This window comes from Epinephelus lanceolatus, chromosome 9, assembly GCF_041903045.1.
Source record: "Epinephelus lanceolatus isolate andai-2023 chromosome 9, ASM4190304v1, whole genome shotgun sequence".
NCBI classification, from domain to species: Eukaryota; Metazoa; Chordata; class Actinopteri; order Perciformes; family Serranidae; genus Epinephelus; species Epinephelus lanceolatus.
The window spans coordinates 35,548,712-35,569,427 of record NC_135742.1 but is presented as its reverse complement, the minus strand read 5'-3'; the positions used below and the strand labels follow the sequence as shown (position 1 = coordinate 35,569,427).

The window sequence follows — 20,716 nt, the reverse complement described above, 5'->3', positions numbered from 1 at the left end:
ACAAAATGCATGCAGTCACAGCCCTACACACACCAAAACAAGCCCGGTCTCACTCTGAAGTTGTTGAAATCTGGCACTTGGGCAGTGATTTGATGAAAAAAGGCGTTCTTTAACGTTGGCATGATACACGGCCAGTTGCCATGATAGTTTAACAGCCCTCAGCAGTGTCAGGGGGAAATATGGCAGGACAAGGACGAAAGCTAGGTGGCAAAAGTCCAAGTGGGGTGGGCAGGAGTGGTGGTGGATGGGTCCAACAAACACCGACTTTCACCCGTTTCGCATCCCGCAAGATTCTAAAGCCAAACCCTATTCTTTTTTCCTAAACCCAACTGTGTGTGTTTGTTCTTGAAGGGAAAAAAAGTCGATTTGTGGTGTTGTACCAACGTCATGTGTTTATTTTTAAAGAGACTGTATGTAAACGTTAAATTTCCTGTGAAAACAGAAGTGTGTCTTGAAAGAAGACAATGCATCTAACAGGCAGAACTTGATACGGTGTCCCAGAACGTCAACAACCAACACACCCAGGGTACCTTTCACGTCGTATGTGGGCATGGAAAGTCCATGACCAAAATGTCAATATGTGACGAGGTTGGAGTGAGTATTCGTGCCAAAACAAACATGTACACATGTGCCATCATTCCAGTACAAAACTGCCTGAAAGCAGAACAGTTCAGAGATAAAATAGTCAGTATGCATGGCAGCATGGTGGTGGAGTGGTTAGCACTGTCACCTCACAGCAAGAGGGTTCCTGGTTTGATTTGAACCCACGGTTTCTCCACCACATTAAAAGCCTGTTTTATTAGGAATCAAACTTGTGAACAGTGAGGTATTTATTTGTTGTCTTATTTGTCATTATTTTGCTTCGTTTTTTGTGTTTTTTTGTGTTCTGTACGTTACTGCATATTTTCACTGCTTTTATCCTTAATTGTATTTTTGGCTTTTATTCCTAACATTTGTGCTTTTAATTATTGCCTGCCTGGGGACTACAGATAGAAATTAGCCTTTCTGGCTAATGCTGGCATATTGTCAGAAATGTTACTAATATTCACTGTCCCTGTCAAATAAATAAATGAAGAAAAAAGAGAGACCATGAGAAACAGCTTCATCATTACAGAGGAGTTTCAAAAAGAACTGATAAAGATATTAACTTTGGACAGTGGGTGCCTCCTCTTCTTCACTGTTCCAAGGGAGGATGGTTCAGTGGTGCTGATAGTGCCTGTATTTCCTTCCCGCTACACACTCATTTATTCATGATGTGTTTTGTTCTTTGCCTCAAAGTGACAGGCAGGCCAGTCACTCCTCGCCCTCCCTGAGATCTCTCCATTCACACCTGCAAAGATGCCCAAGGAAAATATTAGCAGGGGAGGCCTCGCCATCACATTGAATGATACCTGCACATTCAACACATACTCCCACACGCAGTATCTTCTCCTCCTCTTCTGATAACTTAATGCGTACTCGTCCACTGACACGTAGAAAACTCAGGGAGACATAAAGTTACATGTATGCATCCATGTTGTTTCCAAACTAAAAGCTTATAAAAACAACAAAGTTGGAAGAATGACTTCCCAAATATGGAAATGGGACCATCAGAGGAGCATATGAATGCAGCATGAATCAGGCTGAGGAGCAGCATGCGCAACAAAAAACTTGAAAGGCCTTTTTGATGGCAGAGATTTTAACATAGCAGGAAAAGCACAGGTGTTACTAATAATATTAACTATGGCACTGTTACATTCAAGTTAAAGCTAGGTATAAGATAGTGAAGTTGTGTGTGACTGTGAGCCAGCATGTATAATATCAGTTCCCTGAAACAGAATCAGCTAAACTGAATTAAGACAACATTCATTTTTATTAATTATTGATGCAATAGATTAAGGCAACATGAACACATAGGGATCAGATCCTTCTGATGGAGCAAACATTCTTCTTTTTATGATATTATTTGACAGTGGCCTTATATTAACTGCATTGGTTCAAGAGTAAAGTCAATATGTATCCACCTATCATTTAGAAAACGTAATTGAATCTTAAGAGAGACTTCATCATTGTTCCTTAAAGGAAAAGACATATTTAGAGATAACACTTACTCACTTTCTAGCTGAGAGTTAAATGACAAGATTCTTACCATGGTCAATATGAAGCAGGAGTCAGGAGGTTAGCTTAGTTTAGCACAAAGATGCTATAAAGCTTACCGAAGCTTACTATAAAGCTTGCTAATTACCACAATATCCCTCTCTTTTTTTTTCTGTACAAAAAGACCCTGGAGTAGACCATGGTTGGTTGGGACAGTGGCTTTTTAGCAAGTTAGAAAGCAGCTAGCCAATACCTATGTCATTATCCCTCTTCACATTCAAGCTCAAAGTGGAGATCTTCTGATTGTTCCTACATTTTATTTTATTTTTTTTATTTTTTAGGCATTTTGCCTTTAATGGACAGGACAGGTAAGCGTGAAAGGGGGAGAGAGAGAGAGAAGGGGAGATGACATGCAGCAAAGGGCCACAGGCTGGATTTGAACCCGGGCCGCTGCAGCGACAACCTTGTACATGGGGCGCCTGCTCTACCACTAAGCCACCGACGCCCCAATTGTTCCTACATGTTAAAGCTTAAAATCATTATCTATCTATCTATCTATCTATCTATCATTTTCTTCTGCTATACCAGTTTTAGCTATGCATTAGTTATTTAGTTAGTTAGTTAATTAGTTAGTTAGGCGTTGGTTATACCACATGGTAAACGGACCTGCACTTCCAGTCTTCCGACCACCCAAAGCACTTTAACACTACATTCACCCAGTCACACACATATTAACACAATAGTGGTTGAGGCAAGGTGCCACCTGCTACTTAGCTTATACACACTCCCACACCGATGGAACAGCTATCGGGAGCAGTTTAGGGTTCGGTATCTTGCCTTATGATACTTGCTGATCTTCTGATTAGTGAGTGGCCCACTGTACCCTCCAAGCCACAGCCAATCCTTAAGTTGTGCTAGTTGGTGATAGTGACCCTACCCACTTCCCCAACCATTCTGAGGAGGCCAAAATGCACTCCCTGTAGATTTTACAAAATGTTGCCTTTCACATTTGGGTTGGGCTCTAGAAAACTTGATAAACTGTTAGCAGACACCTGTATCTGTTCAGGGATTAAATTATTTTAATTTCTGTCTGAGTAGCCTGTGAGTAATGAAAAGTTATTTCAAGTCAATACAAAAATGTCCCAACCGACCCCACTCTCCCCTATAAATGACAATTGGACCAACCAAATCTAGCTATATCCCCATTTTTCAGTCTAAATGATAAGCTAAGTTAACTGGCTGCTGTCAGGATCATCATATTTAGCAGTAGCATAACATAGCTGTTTTCTAACTTGGGCACTGTCCCTATATATATCATAATTGTATCTTAGTGTACGTATCTTATGTTGATTTATTGCTCTGTATGTTAGTCAAGAAAATTCCTCATGCTCGTCAGTCTCCTGGTACAGTAGCTCTCTGTGTCCACACTATGTATTCATTACTTTTTGGTCTGTCTCAGAGGACTGAAATGCACTGTCTAGTGTTCCTCCCTGCCCTCCACGGTGTACAGTGCAGTCCTCTGCCTCCTCATGATGAGAGAGGAGCCTGGTGAATGAGCACCAGCAGACTGCATCGTAGCACTCCCGTCTATTTCTATCTCTCTGCGGTCTGGCTGCTGCTCAGGCTGACCCGCAGCCTTTCTAATTTGGTGATGAGCTGTAAAGTGACCTGCCTGCCCCCACAGCCGGGTGGCTGGAGCGAGAGTGGGATTCCAGGGATTTCCTTACCACGCATTCTCTTGGGTTGGATGGATGATACTGCATACACACCCCAACACTGTCACCCCACCTTCTCCTCCTCCTGCACCTCCTCCTCCTCGGACCCACGTAGAGGCCATGGCTGTAGCTCTCAAGTGCACCCTGGCATTGTCTCGTACACCCTCCCTGCCCCTGGGTAAACTGAGATGCCAGGAATAATTGATGATTATGTAGGCCATGGTATCTGTCCAGGCAGGGCAGTGGACACTTTCTCCCACCTCCTGCTGAGGGGTTACCGTCCTGCCACCTCCATTTGCACTAATTGGTTTAAACTCACTGCTGCTCTACAACTGAGACTCACCCTTTTCATGTATGTCATTAGGTGCTTATGTATTTCATCTAGCTCATTAGTAAATTAGATACGCTGATAATCCTTCTCTCTAAATCCCAAATATTGTATGTCTTATTGAGTATAATTTGAGCATGGTATGTCTAGGAGGTGATAATGTAATTCAAGCAGGTTCACATACATTAAAACTGTTGTGCTGGCTTCTCCCCAGTAATACACCATACTATGACTGGGGCGTGTCCCAGATGCCAACATTTGCTTGTCCAAATACTATGTTTAGGTGTATGTGAGGTATTTTCCCTCCTTTCCCTGACGGCTATCCCTAATCTTTTGGGCATTTTTGTCGTTGTTGCTTGGAGGTTTCCAACTCAGCGTGCTTCACATGTTATGCACCTTCTCCCACTGAGCCACCTGTACTCCTTATTGTTCATTTCAGAGTTCAGGGGGACTGGCTGACTCTAATCCACAGCCACAGAAGAGGTTTAAAACACTCTGGTTTCAGCTAATCTTCCAGCTCAGACCTAGCCGAGCTTGAAACCCGCTTTCTCCATGATAGGAATGGACAAATAAAGGTCTCTCCCAGCACTCCCATGAAAGGGGTCTGTGTGCTCTGTGGATTAGGGCCCTGTGTTTTCTCTGTCTCTCTTTCTCCATTAGACTGAAAAGGATGGGAGAAAAATAAAGACTCCCCTGTTCTTGCAGTATTGTGAGGCTTTGCAAGTTCTATCGCTCAGTTCAGATTTTTTTTTTTTTTTTTTTTGAGGTAGTGTTTTGAATCACATTATAGAAATAGTAGTAACTTAAATGAGTTTAGTAAAGCTTAAAGCTCAATTCTTGGCTTCAATAGAAAAAAGGCATTTTAAGTGACAATCTAACAGTCAACATAATCTGATTTTTAATTATATATCAGATTGCTGCTTTGCTCTTGTTATTATCATAGTATGTTTTTTTTGTATTTGAAAGACACCTAATAATTGAAATATCCCCACACACATATACTTATTTATGAAAATAATGGACACACACACACACACACACACACACACACAGGCAGACAGTCTGAAGAGAGCCAGTTGAGCAGAGAGAGTGTTGAGTTTTCTGTACAGGCACTTTCATGGGCAGCTCCCCTGCTCTAACTAGGGGTCCTTCAGCTCCCGGCGCATGTTTTGTATCCTCTCGCAGAGCTGCCAACTTCTCTCTGACAACTGCCAAAACACCGGTGTGTGACTGAATTGGTATTATTTGAAGCTTTGTTAAAGCTTCTTTTTCTACTACAGTGACCCTACTTTACCCGGCGATAACGCCTACTATGTAATAACAAGGTATATGTATTGTTTATAGCAGTTGTTGTGGGTAATTGCTAGCTTGTTGCTAACCTTGTAAACAACATGAGACTGACAGTGTTAGTGCCTCTAGATGTAAATTGTTGCCTTACCTGTTCAGGTTTCAGCCCAGCATTTTAATTTATGCTATAGCACAATTAGCTCAACTGCGTGTACAACGCAGCCCTGATAACGTGTAGTAGAGTCACATGGAGACACCAGTACTGTCTTATTTACAGACAATTAATAGTAAAGCTGGCGTAATAGTAAAAACGAGCTGTGAAACAATACATGTACAATATCACGTTTATATACAATGCTTGAATTGTAACTAACTCTCTTGTCAACCCTTTAATCAAATTCCATTAGACTATGCTGCTTGTGGATCAAATCAAATACTATGGCTTCCATCATTACTAAAGTCAGTGAGGTAAATGCATGTGCCATTTTCTAATGCAGCAAAAACTGCTTCATTTTTTAATGAAGTTTTGTGTGACTGTTCATAGGTAAGCTCATGAAATGTCAAGTTATACTACTAGGTATAACCCAAATTATTTTTTGGAATAAAGGGTTGTGTGGGAAAACTTAGAGCAGATACAAAAATGAAAAGCAAGATGGGGCATATGAAAACGTTTTATGTGTTTGCAATTGACCTTCTGTTCTGAACTCACTGCTCATAAAGACAGCTGACACACACATGCTGTGATTGTCTGTCTGTCCAGTGTATTTTTAAGCAGATCTAAGTTTAGATGCAGATTTAAAATGTCTAAAGCGAGGGTGTCAAACTCATTTTAGTTCATTCGCCAGTACAGCCCAATTTGATCCAAAGTGGCCCATACCAGTAAAACCATTGCATAATAACCATTAAATAACTCCTTTAAAATTTTCCCTTTCCTGTAGTGTAAATAAGTACATTCTAACAATCTACATACAGCATTCAGTCAGTCCAATACTTGCTGTCATTACATGTGCATTATCCATACATTTCCACTCCTGTGTAGTAGTGCTGGCATCACCACACCAATGTAGTAACTAACGAGAAAGCAGGTTTATTCCCTGCCTTATAATTCATTTACATATCAAAAGGTTTGGTTGTGCCTCCTCAGCAGTAGATTATTTTGAACTGAAGCTGTTTATTGGCATTATTCTGCATAATGTTCAATATCTTTAAATATAACCACAGTAAGTAGGCCTATTCATTGTTATTTCAGAGAGTTGTACTCTGGTCAGGGTGGAAAAGCCTCTGAAGCACCATTTTACATGAAGTAGGCTACTCAATGTTTAACTTTCTTCTGTAATGTGGCACCTCTTAGCCTTCACTAGTGTATCAATATTGGGTATGCAAAGTCATTCAGTAGGCTGGATTGGACCCTTTAACAGGCTGGTTCTGGCAAGTGGGCTCTGTGTTTGACACCTCTGTTTAAAACATGTTCTATCATTATATATATATTAATTTGTATTATCTTATTTGAAAAACCAGTTAAAACTATCGAGTGCTTTTTAGTTGGGAAATTGATCATGGAGCTCCTATATCCAGCTCACAGAATCTGCCATGATAATGTGCAAATGCTCAACTTAGAGTTGTATTCATTATGTTAAGCTTTTCCATTTAAAGGAGCTTTTTAAATTTGGTTGAATAGATCTTGTTGAACTCCGGAAGCTGTTTGCCTTGTACAAATAGTCAGCACTCTGTCAAACTTTTCACCGTCCATTACTTGGTCCTCATACAATCACTCATCACACCCCTGAAGATGACTGACAGTTTTAACACAGGGGATGTGCTGTTTGACAAAGTGTTGTTTTCTGTGTTCTTTGTCCCTGTTGCATCATGTCTTATTGAGATTATGGCACAACAAACAGTTATTTGTTGTCATATCTTTGCTGTATGGACAGCAAAATCCCTATAGATCCGCAGCCTATCACACCCCTAACGTGTGGAGATGTACGATGACACTTGAGCTGTCGACTCTCTTGTGTCCCTTTATCCTCTTGTGTCCAGGTAAATTACCTCATGGAGGAAATGGGTGATAATGCAAACAGATAAGGCTCCTAGTACCTGTTGACCACAGTCAGGACCTCCTAAAACGGGACCCTCTGACACAGTGCTCCATCAGTGCCTGCCTCAATGACACCCACAAGGCATTGAGCTCTTATCTGCAATGGCCCCTGCTTAGCATTCACGCCATTCACGCGAACAATGCCACCTCTTCCCACTCATTGGATCTGTGACTGACAGTGGGTGTTGGTGTACTTGTGTCTGACTTCAGCCTCTAGCTGACGCTGGGCTGTTTATCCAGCCCAGATAACCCCACCAAGACACAATAAAGGGTGTGTGTCTTCCTCGCCACTTCCCGTGTTGTTTGTCTAACTGGACTTTTATAATGGACCTCTCTCTCTATTTAGCACGTTAGTTTCCTCCTCAGAAGGATCTGTATTAGTTGGGGGAGGGTTAGGGCAGAAAGGCTGACTAATGGTCATAGAGCCAGCTCACCACCCAGTGACCAGCCAGCGAGGTGGAAGTACCCCCTTGGCGAGACGGTGAAAAGCAGGGAAACAGCAGATAAGCCCATTGCCTGTAGTAGGCTAAACATCAGAATGACCGATAGTTGAGGTATGTAGCAGCAGTGGGCAGATTTGAGGTCCTTTTTTTTTTTTTTTTTTTTTAAGCTTGTGGGCAGAGATGTCACAGAAAAGAAACACAGTTGGTTTGAATGGTTATAACATCGGCTGTTCATTGGCAGGCCTATCTAGAATGCAGCTTTTGAGTTATGTGTAATCTACTTTGAGTTTTCATCATGCAGGTCAGATCTCATATTTGATGAGGCTGATATCAGCAGGGGATCTCGGGATCCCATGCCTCCATAATGACTCCTGTGAAGCTGGGGCATTATAAAGCTTCTATAATAAACCCCTGTGATCAGTATATCCCTCCCTCCCTGCTCTTATTTATGAATGGCAGAATTTGACAAGGGGGCAGCTCAGGTGGGTAGCTGCCGATCACATGATACCAGCACTAAAGAGCCAAGCAAGGAATGTGGACAGGACTCCCTCCCTAACCTCTAGTCAAAAAAAACTTTGATGCCCCATATCATAACGAATACCGTCCCTGTTCCTCCCTCCACAAGCCCTCATATGTGCAGTAATGTTGAGGTAGGGGAACGGGCGCTGCAGTCGGGGTGGGGTGGGGGGTGCATAGATAGTGGCTGCGTTTGATCTGAAGGTCGCCAGCCCCTTGCTGGTGTTGAGAGATCCTTGGCGGACGAGGCTGGCTCTTATTTAATAACATGAAGGGGAAGCGGACCTTTCTCTCATAATTAGGCCTAATTACCCAGTAGGTGTGGACAGACGGCCCAAGAAGAGACAAACTGCCTTTATCCATGGACTTAGAGTCAGATTACCCCAGAGCTGTCTTATCTGTTACAAGGCCAGCAGGAGCCTCAATCCTCCTCTCCTGCCTCTTCCCACTGGCTCCCATATCCAGCTCAGGTATATTAATCAGTCAGTCTGATTTATTATGCTCTGTCCGAGACACACAAGTTTAATTAGGCCTAGCTAGTTACTGAGATTTTTCCTGTGGACATGTTTAATAAGACAGTTCACTGACCTGTTGGGTATTTGTTATCTATCGCTCAGTCACTTTATGAAAGCTTCTTAGTTTTATTTCATTTTGGAGACTGAAATAGAGCAAGTTTCTTGTCCTTGATGATCATATCTACCCCAGCTACTTACTACTGCTACTCCAGCAAGGTCTCTCACTGGAGATGTTTTTTGATATCAAACATACGAGCTAGACAAGTGACCGGCTTGATTGTTTGCCCGGCCGCCTCTCTCTGTTAGCAAGGAACAATTTAAAGGTCCTTGCGAATAGATTAGAGTGACATCCTGCCACCTTCTTGTTTGTTTACAGTATCTGTCTCCCCCTTCCTGAGCTGCCTGCATGTTTGTATTTGGGTTTGTGGGTGACTCACTTGCAGCCACCACAACAGACCCATTGTTGTGGGCAATTCAGACACTGAAAATGCTGACGCCTGGAAAACAGAAGGAGCAGTGCAGTGAGGAAGTAGTGGCAGGGAAAAGTGGCAGTTATTCACGTCTTTTCGATATTTTTGGTTATATAGTCCCCGAGTTACGCCTGCATCACTGTCCCCAACTGTTGCCTGTGATTGACAGTGAGCTGTGATTGCCATTGGAAAGTCCCACAGCCACTGGTCTTGAGACAATGAAAACATTTTCAGTCCACTGTGTACATGACTCACAGCTAGCTCCATGCGGGTCTGCTGCAAGAGGACAATAAGGGGCACTTAATCCACCTGTTATCAGGGTGAGCCTCACCCTGTCACACACTCACACAGGCACTGGACTCTGGCGTAGGAATGCAGTCTTACCCATCCATTCAGGGCTTAACTGATAGACCCTCACAAAAACACTGTTGAAGGTTTTTGCCATTTTTTTCATACCACACAGAAACAAGTTTGTACAGTTGTTGGTTGAAGGGTTTCCGGCTAGTTCAGAGATATGAGTGGTTAAAGTCTCATACATATGCTTAACCATTTCAAATATAAACCTTTTTTTTTGCATTTTACATAATTAGTTGGATGTTAGTGCCATCTTTTCCATAGTGAGCATGGAGAAAATGATCCACTTTGCCCGCATGCAGTGTGTTAAACTATGAGACTATGTCTCTGTGAGTTTGTTAGACTGCAGCGTTGTGTCCTTAATTAGGCAGGCTGGGCAGGGGTCTCTGTCTCTCCGCTTCACAGGTTCACATGGACAATTTAACCACTAACCTCCTGAAATGAGTTGCTCCTGAATGCCTCAGGCTCCAGTTTCAGCGTCTACTGATTGCAGGGAGCAAGGGTTATGATAAGTAAAAGTGGAGGGGGGGGTTGATGTGTGTTTTGGGGTGGTGGTGGTGGTGAGGATGTGCTCATTAACTCAGATGATCTAAAAGACATAGTTACATGTACTGTAAATAGTTTTTGGGAAATACACTCACTGGCTTTAATGCTAGAGTTAGATGAGAAGATATCACTCTAATATCTGTGTGTTAAGTATGAAGCTTGAGTCAGGAGACACCATAGCCATAGCCACCATAAAGACTGAAAACAGCTCTCTGCTGGCATGAAGCTGTGATGTCTGGGAGTCTCTGCCAGTTGCCTGGCAACATCACAGACCCAAGTTATTGTTTTTACACTTCAGTTTTTGTACAGATTATTTTTGTAACGTTAAATGAAATTCCAACACCACAGAGCCAGCAGTATTTTGGGAAAAAGTAGTTATTTACATGTAGGCAGGCGCATTTTTTTATGCTTCACAGATACCCCCCATTACATTTCTTTATATTTCTATTTGAGTAGCCTATAACGTTACATAAGGCAGGAGGGCAACTGTTGGATGTGTGCTGCAGCTTTTGTCAGTAATATTATTATTAATAATGAATAATATTTCCAAAATAAAATATTGTCCTTTAGGGACAAAATCCTCACCTTTTTATTCCTTTTAGCTCTCTCCAGATAGGTGCGGCTGCAGAAAAAACAGCTCTGGTTGCTGGTAGGGGTGGGAATCACTAGCGGCTGTATGATACAATGTTATCACAATAACATAGTCATGATACATTATTTAAATTTCAAACGTGTGCTGAGTATGCTGAGTATTGCAATAAGATCTATTGCGTTATATTGCGACTTATTACCCGTTTCCAACTGCAAATAATTTCACCAAATTTCTGTTTTATCTAATAAGAAAAAAGCTTTCAGTCTGTTCATCTCACTTCAGTCAATTGTTGGTACTGTGTTACAATACGATACTGCCAAACAAAAATATTGCGATACTATGCTGAAGTTTTCCCCCCACCCCTAGTCGCTGGCTCCTCCAAAAGTAAAGCAAGATCGAAAAGTATTATGAAGTCAGTCATAGCAGTTTAATGACCCTCATAACGCTGAATTTTACAGAATTTTTTTTCTCGGGGTTGGGGTAGACCCCCAGCAGATTTGGTCCCCTGTGGCTATAGCCTTGCAGCTTCCCATAAGGAACAGCCTGCTTGAGTGTGTTCTTGTGCGCTACTTAAGTTCTATTAGTTGTAGTGGTGTGGTTAAGATGAATTTGAACTCAGTGCTTTTTGGAAAAGTCATATTTAGGATTTGTTTTCTTGTGTAGTTGGCGAACATGTAATTGGAGATAACGAGGTAGAAAAAATATTTCAGTGTGGTGAGGGAGGAATTTACTTAGCAGCTTCAGGAGTGGCAGCTCGTAAAACCTGCTTATTTTTATTGGTAGGTTAATTGTCCATCTGTATTTGTGTGGGTAGTTGTTCTCAAAGTCATTGTCTGTCTATTGTTTAGCATAAAACTGAGAGGGTGGGACGTGTCTTCCTGAATTTAAGAAGTCTGTTTTTGGTAAAAATGATCTATTTAAAATTCGCTGAGTATTAGCATGAACAGGTTCTGGATACCTGTAATTCTAAACTTGATAAGGAGGTTAGAAAATGGATGGATAGATTGATATTAGCTATCTGATGCCAGGTACCAAGAATCACTCACGTGTGATTGCACGGCAATTTAACGTTGACGCATCATTTCCTTGCAGCATACCTGCGGTCGGTTGGGTTTCCTCAGGAGCCCAGCCTACAGACGACATAAAAGCCTGAGCTGTTACTTCTGCCTCTGGGACAACGGCTGTTGATCACAAGAGGAGTGAGAAGCCTGAATCTCCGTCTGTTTACTGTAATTAAGCTGTCAGGGGCTGTGATTTATGACGTATTGAGTAAGAGAGGTGTTATCAGGAAGGTGGAAGACGGAGAGAGGGCCACAGGGTTTGTAGCTACTAACAATAGAGAAAATACAGACAGTGCATTAAACACAACTGTCTGCTGTGTGGAAGGGAACGGCTTCCAGGCAAAATGGAGCTACTTTCTGTCAGTCTTTGCTCAGTGTTTGTGCAAAAACAAAAAGAGATGACTAGGTTTCCGATGGTTTTGGATTTTAGGCCTCCACTGAACTTTCATCTTATCGTACCCCGTGAAAGAGTCAAATGAATCTCATTTTCATGGAACATTTATCATAACTGCTGAAAAGTTTGTTTTTTGTTTTTTTTTTTTTTAGAGCTCAAACTGTTTTCCATTTCTTCAGATCACTCTCAGAAGTAACTTATCTCTCAGCTCACTCGTCTTGTTGTCTGTTTCAGTGGGTGTCATGACATGGGTTTGCGGCCTCCTTGCATCTATGCACTGATTGCATGACCCAGGGATGTCTCGTCCCGCTCCGTCCCCAATCTACACCCTGAGGGGGGCTGGCGGGCCCCTCAACACCCTCCACTTTAGCTGCCATGGAGGAAACACTCCTCTCCTATTTTCTGGGTGAGTCGTTTATCTCAATATTCATATTTTGACTCATTACCATTTTCCCAAGTACTTAAGATGTTTATGTGTATCTCTTCCTCTTTTTGTTAGAAGATTTTGTTATTTTAGTAGTACATTAAGTCTATCATAAGAGACACATAGGCAGGTTTGTTTTATTGCATGTGATAAGTAATATAGATTTCAAGCCAGCCAGTCAGGATTTACTATTAAAGCACCACACATCCAGTATTTAAATTTTGATTCAGTATGTGTTAGGTTTGGGCAAGAGAAAATAGTTTCTGGTACTTTCTTTCTATATGTGTAGGTGAGAGCAGAATGATATACTGTATTACTAATAAAATAGCCCTCTTAAAGCATGCTGTTGGATGTTGCAGGTCAGGGAAGGGTGCCATCCATATGTGGAACCTGAACACCAGGAGGGCTGAGAGGATTGTAGAAGGTCATTCTGGTAGCTCGGTCACCTGGGTCAGCACACTGCAGGGGACAGACACCCTCATCAGGTTCGCTTTGTCTCTTAACTTCATGATAAGATGTCTTACTTATCCATCTTGTACTGTCTCTTGAAGCATTTGGGCATGTAAAATATTATTTTTACTTTTGGTGTTGTAACTTCATGTATCGCTTTTTTTTTTGACTACCTTTAAAGTTTTGAAATATGCAAGTAACTGCAGCTTGTATCTGTTTTTGTGTTGCAGTCAGGGACGAGACATGCAGGTCTGTCTGTGGGATCTGAGCGAAGGTCGTAGTGAGGTGACGGACTCTGTGTGGACCGGCAGTGTTGGATTCTGTCAGTGCTCCTTGCTGGAGACGAGCCCTGGGACACATTTGCTGGCCTTTGCTGGACAACAGACAGAAGAGGTTAGACAGCAGGAATGGAAACTCTAAATTGTCCATAGGTGTGGATGTGTGTGAATTTGTCTGTACGCTTATTAATTATCTATGTTGTACATTGCTTCTCACCTAGTGCATGCTGGGATGGGCTCTCGCCTCCTGCAACATTAAAAAAGAATAAGTGCAATTGAAAAAAAAGTTGCAGGGATTGTCGCTTTTTAAACGAAACTTTCACCAAAGCTGTAAGATTTAGTGTGTCCTGAGGACGTTTACTCTTCAGTGTGGAGACTAATGGCTTGTGATACTATAAAAATAGAATGACAATACATAGTCTTGCTTTTTTGTTACATTTTATTAAACAGTTCATATACGTACTTCAGCCAAAATGTTGCAGTTTTAAATTCAGGTTAGGGACTTGATTGTTGAGTCTCATTCTCAGGTCATGATTATAATGACCTAGGGTTGGTAGTCAGACTGAACCACAGACTCAAAGCATCGGTATTTGATGACTGGGGAATGAGACTCAACAATCAACTATCTTTCTATATAATTATATACCACACCTTTAAGGGTTGTTAATCTTTAAGTATTAAAGGAAGTTTTTCAATTTAATTAAAGGGTCCCTGGTTAATTACCAGGGACCCTCCAGTTCAAAGTGTCCACTGTCACACTTTGTCCTTTGTCCTTGGCCTGCTGGATATATTGTGAGCAAGAACCAAAGTGTTCTATAGATCAACCATAACACTTGTTTGACTCCTATTATAACATCTCATTAAACATTATGCAGAGTTTTACTGTTGCTTAGCAATGTGTGATAGTTTCAAGAAATAAGATGGCAAAGGCAAGCTGCAGCATTATTTATTCATTTAATACTGCAATGACTTCCCCAGTAACATAACAGCACAACTGTTGCATAAAAGTAGTGTCAAACCTGGAGTTGTGGCGACTACAACCATGTACTCACTGAGCATGTGCAACATTACACACAATTACATCACATCAGATATTCTAATAGTGAGGGTAACCATACAACCATGAGTACATGGCCACCGCATGGCAGAACAAACTGACAACATGCCACTTACATAAATTAAGTAAGCATCATGTATCCATCAATACAGCAAAGTGTGAGATTAACAAAGTTCAGCTTTGTTTATAAGCTGTCATTACATTCACAATCCCATGGCCAAGAAATCAATAGCAGCAGGTCCCATTTAGAAAATAACTGCTATGATCAAAGAGCACAATATATACAATAACAAATGAACAAATAACAATGAAATAATTTCATTATAATCTAAAGTGTCTGTTGGCTTCTTTTTTTCAAACGAAATAATAGATCAACTGTTCAGTGCCTGTGAGTCTACGTCTGGTTACCAGTGGAAAAGAAGCACTCAGCTGTGCAGCTTGTTATATGAAGAGTGCCCGAAGTAAACAGAGCATATTTGAAAACATGTCTTTGGGATAGAAGTCAAGAACCTTGAGTAGTGAGGGATAAGAATGACTGCTGCCGTCAGCAACTCAAAAGCGGGCACCTTGGCAAGGAGTTCAAATTACTGGGAATAACAGCCTGGTCTGGCCCACCCCAGTGGTGGCGGAGAGGGTGTAAAATGGCATAAATGCGTGATCTTGTATATCCACAGGTGGGACGGGCGTCATGGGACGTCTCAGTCAATTAGAGTCTATTTTTTCCAATTGATTTCAATAGTGTAAGAAATGATATTAACATTTTTCTTAATTTGCAGCTAACCTTCACATATTTTATGATCATACTGGGTGTGCCAGCTTGAGATTTAGATGGCCCGGGCACATCCAGGCACACCTGGATGTGCCCGGGTACTCGGGTACTGATACTCAGGTGGTTCTATGTTCAGCAGGAGGAAACAACCTTGAATTTATTGGCAGGTGGGAAGTGGGATGGTTAATTGGTTCACCATCAGTCCAACAGTCTGACAGGTATAAAAAAAATGCCAACCTGTATGAACCTGCCCAGACTTGCTGTTGCCAGTTTGCTGGATTGAATTCACACATATTTGTGGCTTTTAGTAGTGTTTAGTGCGTTAGTGGAGAATTGAAAGTCCCACAGCAAGAGATGTTCTGTTACATCAAACCCCGTCATTTTTTCCTATTGCAACACTGTGATCATCTGCAAGTTTTCTGATCCATAAATACAAAACGGCCTGAGCTCAATCAGTTGGCCAACATAATATTTTTAGCCAATCATCAATGAATGTGTGGACAGTCAGTGTGACATGAGCATGCAGTTTGCAGCAATCTAAACAGCTCCATTAATAAACCAGCCATCATATCATGGATCAGCATGCACATTGTAAAGATAGGAACTTAAAACCAGCCACCAGTTAAATGTTGGTTAATTTTGGCTGTGGCTTGAAGCATGCCATTCAGTAAATTTGTTTGTCTCAAACACCGAATAGCTGTGTTAGTGCCTAAGAATACAAGTTAATTGTGCTTTCTCAGGAGGTAACTGCTTCTCGGCTGATGGAATACTCAAAGTGTTTTTAATCTGTGACTGCTGGATTAAAAAGAGAATTCCCAGGCCTGAAAAGATTGTGCGCTGGAATGAAATCACAGTTCTGTCTGCACAATATGTCTTGTAGTCGATGTTCAACACCCACAAGCCTGAAGGGTTTTGTGTGGAGTGAGGCAGGATGGGGAGAGGACAGCCAGTGATTCAGCCATCTTTTATTGCCTCCAGATTCATGTTACTTGCTCCGCTGTGGAGGAGCCACACTTGAAAGGGACAGAGCGGTCACCTGATCCAGCTAAACGTGCCTCTGCTAACCCCAGTCCAGCAGGCCAGGCATCAGGGCGCCTGTGACTCCCAGCACCTCAATAATGCCATTGTCCCAACAGACACAGACAGACAGAAACACACACACACACCCATACAAGTTAGACCAAAACAGGCCACAGCCGATTTTGTCATTCTGTCTCCACACCCCATTCCACAGACATAACTGACCACGACAGATGCTTATCACGTATCCGCAAATAAAACGCCCACATAAATGAATACCCTCAAGAAACAATACTAATGCACTTGCCACAAAACATGCACAATGGCATGATTTAGTGCCACATGCAGTATGCAGGTAGGTCAATATTTAGATACGTAACCAAGAAAACAGAATAAGAGTTCCTATTCAGGTGGTTTTACTGTTTACAGCTCACAGTGAGATTCCTGCCAGCAGACTGCCACCACGGCAGAAACATTAATTAATAGTGCGGGTGTTTTATTTATGGGCAGCGTGATGCCACACAAGAACAGTGATCACCTGAGGCACAGGGAAGTCCTTAAAGACCCTCTTTGTCAGGCACGCAGAGGTAAACATGCAGGACAGATGTGGCCTCGTGCTAAAATACAGATCGCTCCCTTAGAGGGCTGTTTAATCTGAGGCCTAATGAGGATGAATATGCGGATCATCAGCACAGAGGAAGTGGAAAGGAATGAGTTTTGGTAGTGATGTGGGTACACATCATTAGGCTGTGTATTTTATCAGAATCAGTGCCAATGTGTGCAGGAAAACACCGTTCATGTCATGGGGTCGGGCTTTAGCAGGATTTATTATAGACAGTGGGGTGGCTGCTCCGCACTGATGGATGTTACTGTACTGCTGCGTGTAGGAACTCTGATCTGCACAAGTCCTGAACCACAATGACAGATTCAGGTTGCTGCTTTATTTGAATGCAGAAGAAATACAAATCATGACTTGGCAGACAGCTCATCGATATTTATACGTACAACTGCAATTTGTATGTAATTGGGCCTCAATAATGAAAACAACATTAGAACAAAAATAATGAAAACAGATGAATTAGAAGAAAAGTACATTAGGACATATTGGATAAGTTCCTAAATCCTGATTTCCAGACTTGTTGTTTCCAGCTGCCTCAAGTGATGTCACTGAAGGCATTCTTGAGGCATTCTCAGACTTCACACAGCTCTCTCTGCAGCCACAACAAGCTTTAAACACCGTTTGTCCCCCACATATGCAGTCGTACTCCAGTGCTTCAGGTCCAAAAAAGCACTTTAGAAATAAAATGCTTTTTTATTATTAATAATGGTGTCATTGTTTTTTCTCCCCAAGATTTGAAAACAGACTTTGATGTGTATAATTGTTGTAATCTCCTGTAATGTTAGCATATTAACTCGCTAAACTAAGGTGACCAATGTGGTAAACATACCTGCTCATCATCAGCATGTTAACATGGTCATTGTGAGCATGTTAACATGTTGATGTTACCATTCAGCTCAAAGCACTCCTCCTGTCTAGCCTCACAGAGCTGTTAGCATGGATGTATGATGTTGCCTTGAAAATAAAATCAGCTGTTTTTGATGAGTTTAAAGTTGTAATTGTCACGTGTTCTTCGTAGATCAAGATTATTGAGCTACCCAGTAAGACCCCGGTCTGCACCCTGGTACCAAACGCTAAGCTGGGGATGGTCATGTGTGTCAACCTGTGGCAGGTAAGCACCAGGCATTACTCTTTAGTATCATTTTAACAGAAATGGTCGCAGTGTTTTTACCTTAACCTCTAAAGAGTAGCAATGTGTCCCTCTGTAACTACATCTGAAGTTCAACAAGTTCACCCTGGCAGCCGTTATGAAAAGCAGAAGATTCTCTACAGTTTAAAACAAGGAGTTAAGAGAACGGGGATGCACAGATCCAATACTGATATCAGATATGGGGCTGATACTGACTCAGATTGCTGGATTGGGTATCCGTGACAATGGGGCTGATCTAGTGAAGTCAGTTCTATGCACCGGTAGATGACATAGCTGAGAGAGCTAAAAACAAACATGTCAGATGTTTGGAGGTATTTCAAATTTTTATCGATGTATTTTGCTTTACAAAGTCAGGAAAAGACTTTTGAAGTCAAGCCTGATGTTGCTGTACACATAAAACGATCCCAGTCACTTCACACAGTAAGGCATACATCTTATTAATAAAACACTGGTATCAGATTGGTACTTGTAATCATCCAATACCCAAAGCTTAGATATCAGATTGAGACTGAAAGAGTTGGATAGGCACATCCCTTAAATAGAAGTTACTTTTTATATGCTCACCTGCTTTATCCTGATTGGCTAGTAACCCATGAACAAGACACAATAATAGAAAAGTCAACAGAAATGCACATGAGAGATGTGGCACATGATTTACAGCCCAACAACTCGTCCGGGGCCATTTTTCCAAGCGTTTCTTCTCAGCTGGCAGCGAGTCCCAACACTGTAATTAGAGCGTTTGGAAGGGCCGTGGGTTCACAGCCATATATCAGCCTGCAGCTGTACATCCAATCTGATCTGAGCAAAAACGCTGCTTTCTGTTTTGTAAATGCTGTCGAAAGTTTTATTTCCCCAGCCATTAAGGAGACCCTGTAATTATTTTCATGGTTAATTATTAACTCTTTAGTTTTGGGGCTTTGGGGGACAGAGTGGGGTTTTAGACTTACGCAAGAGTGTGGATGGTTTGAATCCTCTTTATGGGCCGTACAGTTTACAGGCAACAGAAATCAAAACACAGCTTATCATTTTAATGCCAGAGTGAGGCGAGTCACTGGCCTGGGCGCATTCAGCCTTGTATTACTGTAATACAAATTAGAGTTAGTAATAAATCAGTGACAAAAGCCATAAAGGGTGATGTTGTCTACATGCACACTAATATTCCACTATTATTTAGAATATGACAGTATTCTGAATTTGATACAAGTCATATAAACTGCATGTTTCTTTGGGATATTCCAAAGTAGGACTTTTTTTTCGTTTGTTGGGTTTTAGGAGCATTCTCTGGTCACATATTCAGCGCATTTGGAATATGCATCTCGGTTTGAGTTTTTTCTGCTGTAAACATGCACCTGGCATGTTGCCTGTTTGCAACCGGCTGTGTGTTGTCATGAGTACATTGTTCACAAACCAACTAGCTGGGGCAGAGAAGCACGCTCAAAAGAAAAGGTCACATTTCTGGTAAGAAGGAGGAACACACCCACTTTTAAACATAATGAAAGACTTGGATATCAACAGGTTTTTGGATATGCACAAATATCGCAATGCTGACCTTTTCAAGTAAGTGGCAGAAGGAATGAAAGGGAGAGGCTGCGATCGCACTCTCGGAGGTGGAAAACAGAAGCAAAGTGGCACAAGTGCCTCCAGCTGTGTCACAGTTTCATATTCGACGTGATTAACAACATGTTAGGGCACTTTATTTGGAGTATGCATGGCTGTATGTAAACAGTGGAATACTAATTTTCATCAGCAATATAAACAGCTTAGTAGGAATAATGTCGTTTTCAGAATAAGGGCAAAAAACTGCATATTTTGTGCACGTAATGTAATCATTGTGTTTGTAAAATTATTATAGAGACATGTAGAAAAGTCAGAGTCTCTCAGTACATGCTGACACTGTTATTCCTTTTCGCTTTGATTTCACTGTTACACCCACCTTTCATCATCTGATTTATGAACCAATGCTGGTTCAGCGTTGAGTGCCAGGAAACATAATGATCAATTATATCATTATAAATTATATAATATCATTGTAATAGAGCACAGACAGCTGTCGAGCTTCAAAGCCGAAGGGCCCAGGTGATTCTAAATTATCTCGGGCTGATTCCTTTCAAGGCCGAGGCATGTTCATCTGTTACACTGACTGAGCCATTTGAGAGGTCCAAGCACTGGGAAGAGACTCAGTCTGTGTGTGCGTTTATGAGTGTGTGTCTCTCACACACAGGTTGGAAACTCAACACACACACACTTTCTGTCAGTCATAAGAAAAAAACTGCTCATCTTGTCTTTCACATCAAATGCTCATCTGCTACCCACTGTTTCCTCAACCTCACGCAGCAGGAGGCTACAGCTGACACTGTCGTCCTCTCTCTCCACCCTGTCTCTCTCCATCACACGCACGCCAGGAAGAAGCCACTAACAATTATCTCCTCTCTCTGTCTTCCCTCTCTCACCATCCCTCCCTTTTTTCTTCCCACCGTTGAGACGAAAAGCGATTATCCTCCTTTATTTCCAAGACAGACTCACCAACAGATTTATTGTCGGCCTTTAAGCCCTCTCT

General features: G+C 41.8%; 1 protein-coding gene across 5 annotated transcripts in view; it reads left to right on the top strand.

The window, feature by feature from the left end:
* The window catches only part of gnb1l (guanine nucleotide binding protein (G protein), beta polypeptide 1-like), a 34,809-nt gene that overhangs the window by 270 nt on the left and 13,823 nt on the right, over positions 1-20,716 (top strand). The window contains exons 1-5 of one of the 5 annotated variants that reach the window (XM_033618819.2): positions 5,271-5,341; positions 12,627-12,798; positions 13,176-13,301; positions 13,497-13,659; positions 18,028-18,120. In XM_033618819.2, coding sequence (XP_033474710.1) covers positions 12,689-12,798; positions 13,176-13,301; positions 13,497-13,659; positions 18,028-18,120 — 492 coding nt within the window. In that variant the 5' untranslated portion in view covers positions 5,271-5,341; positions 12,627-12,688. Of the gene's footprint in view, positions 1-5,270; positions 5,445-5,825; positions 5,875-12,626; positions 12,799-13,175; positions 13,302-13,496; positions 13,660-18,027; positions 18,121-20,716 lie in introns of those variants that run through there. The other 4 variants (XM_033618822.2, XM_033618821.2, XM_078170900.1 and 1 more) reach the window with 4 other exon arrangements.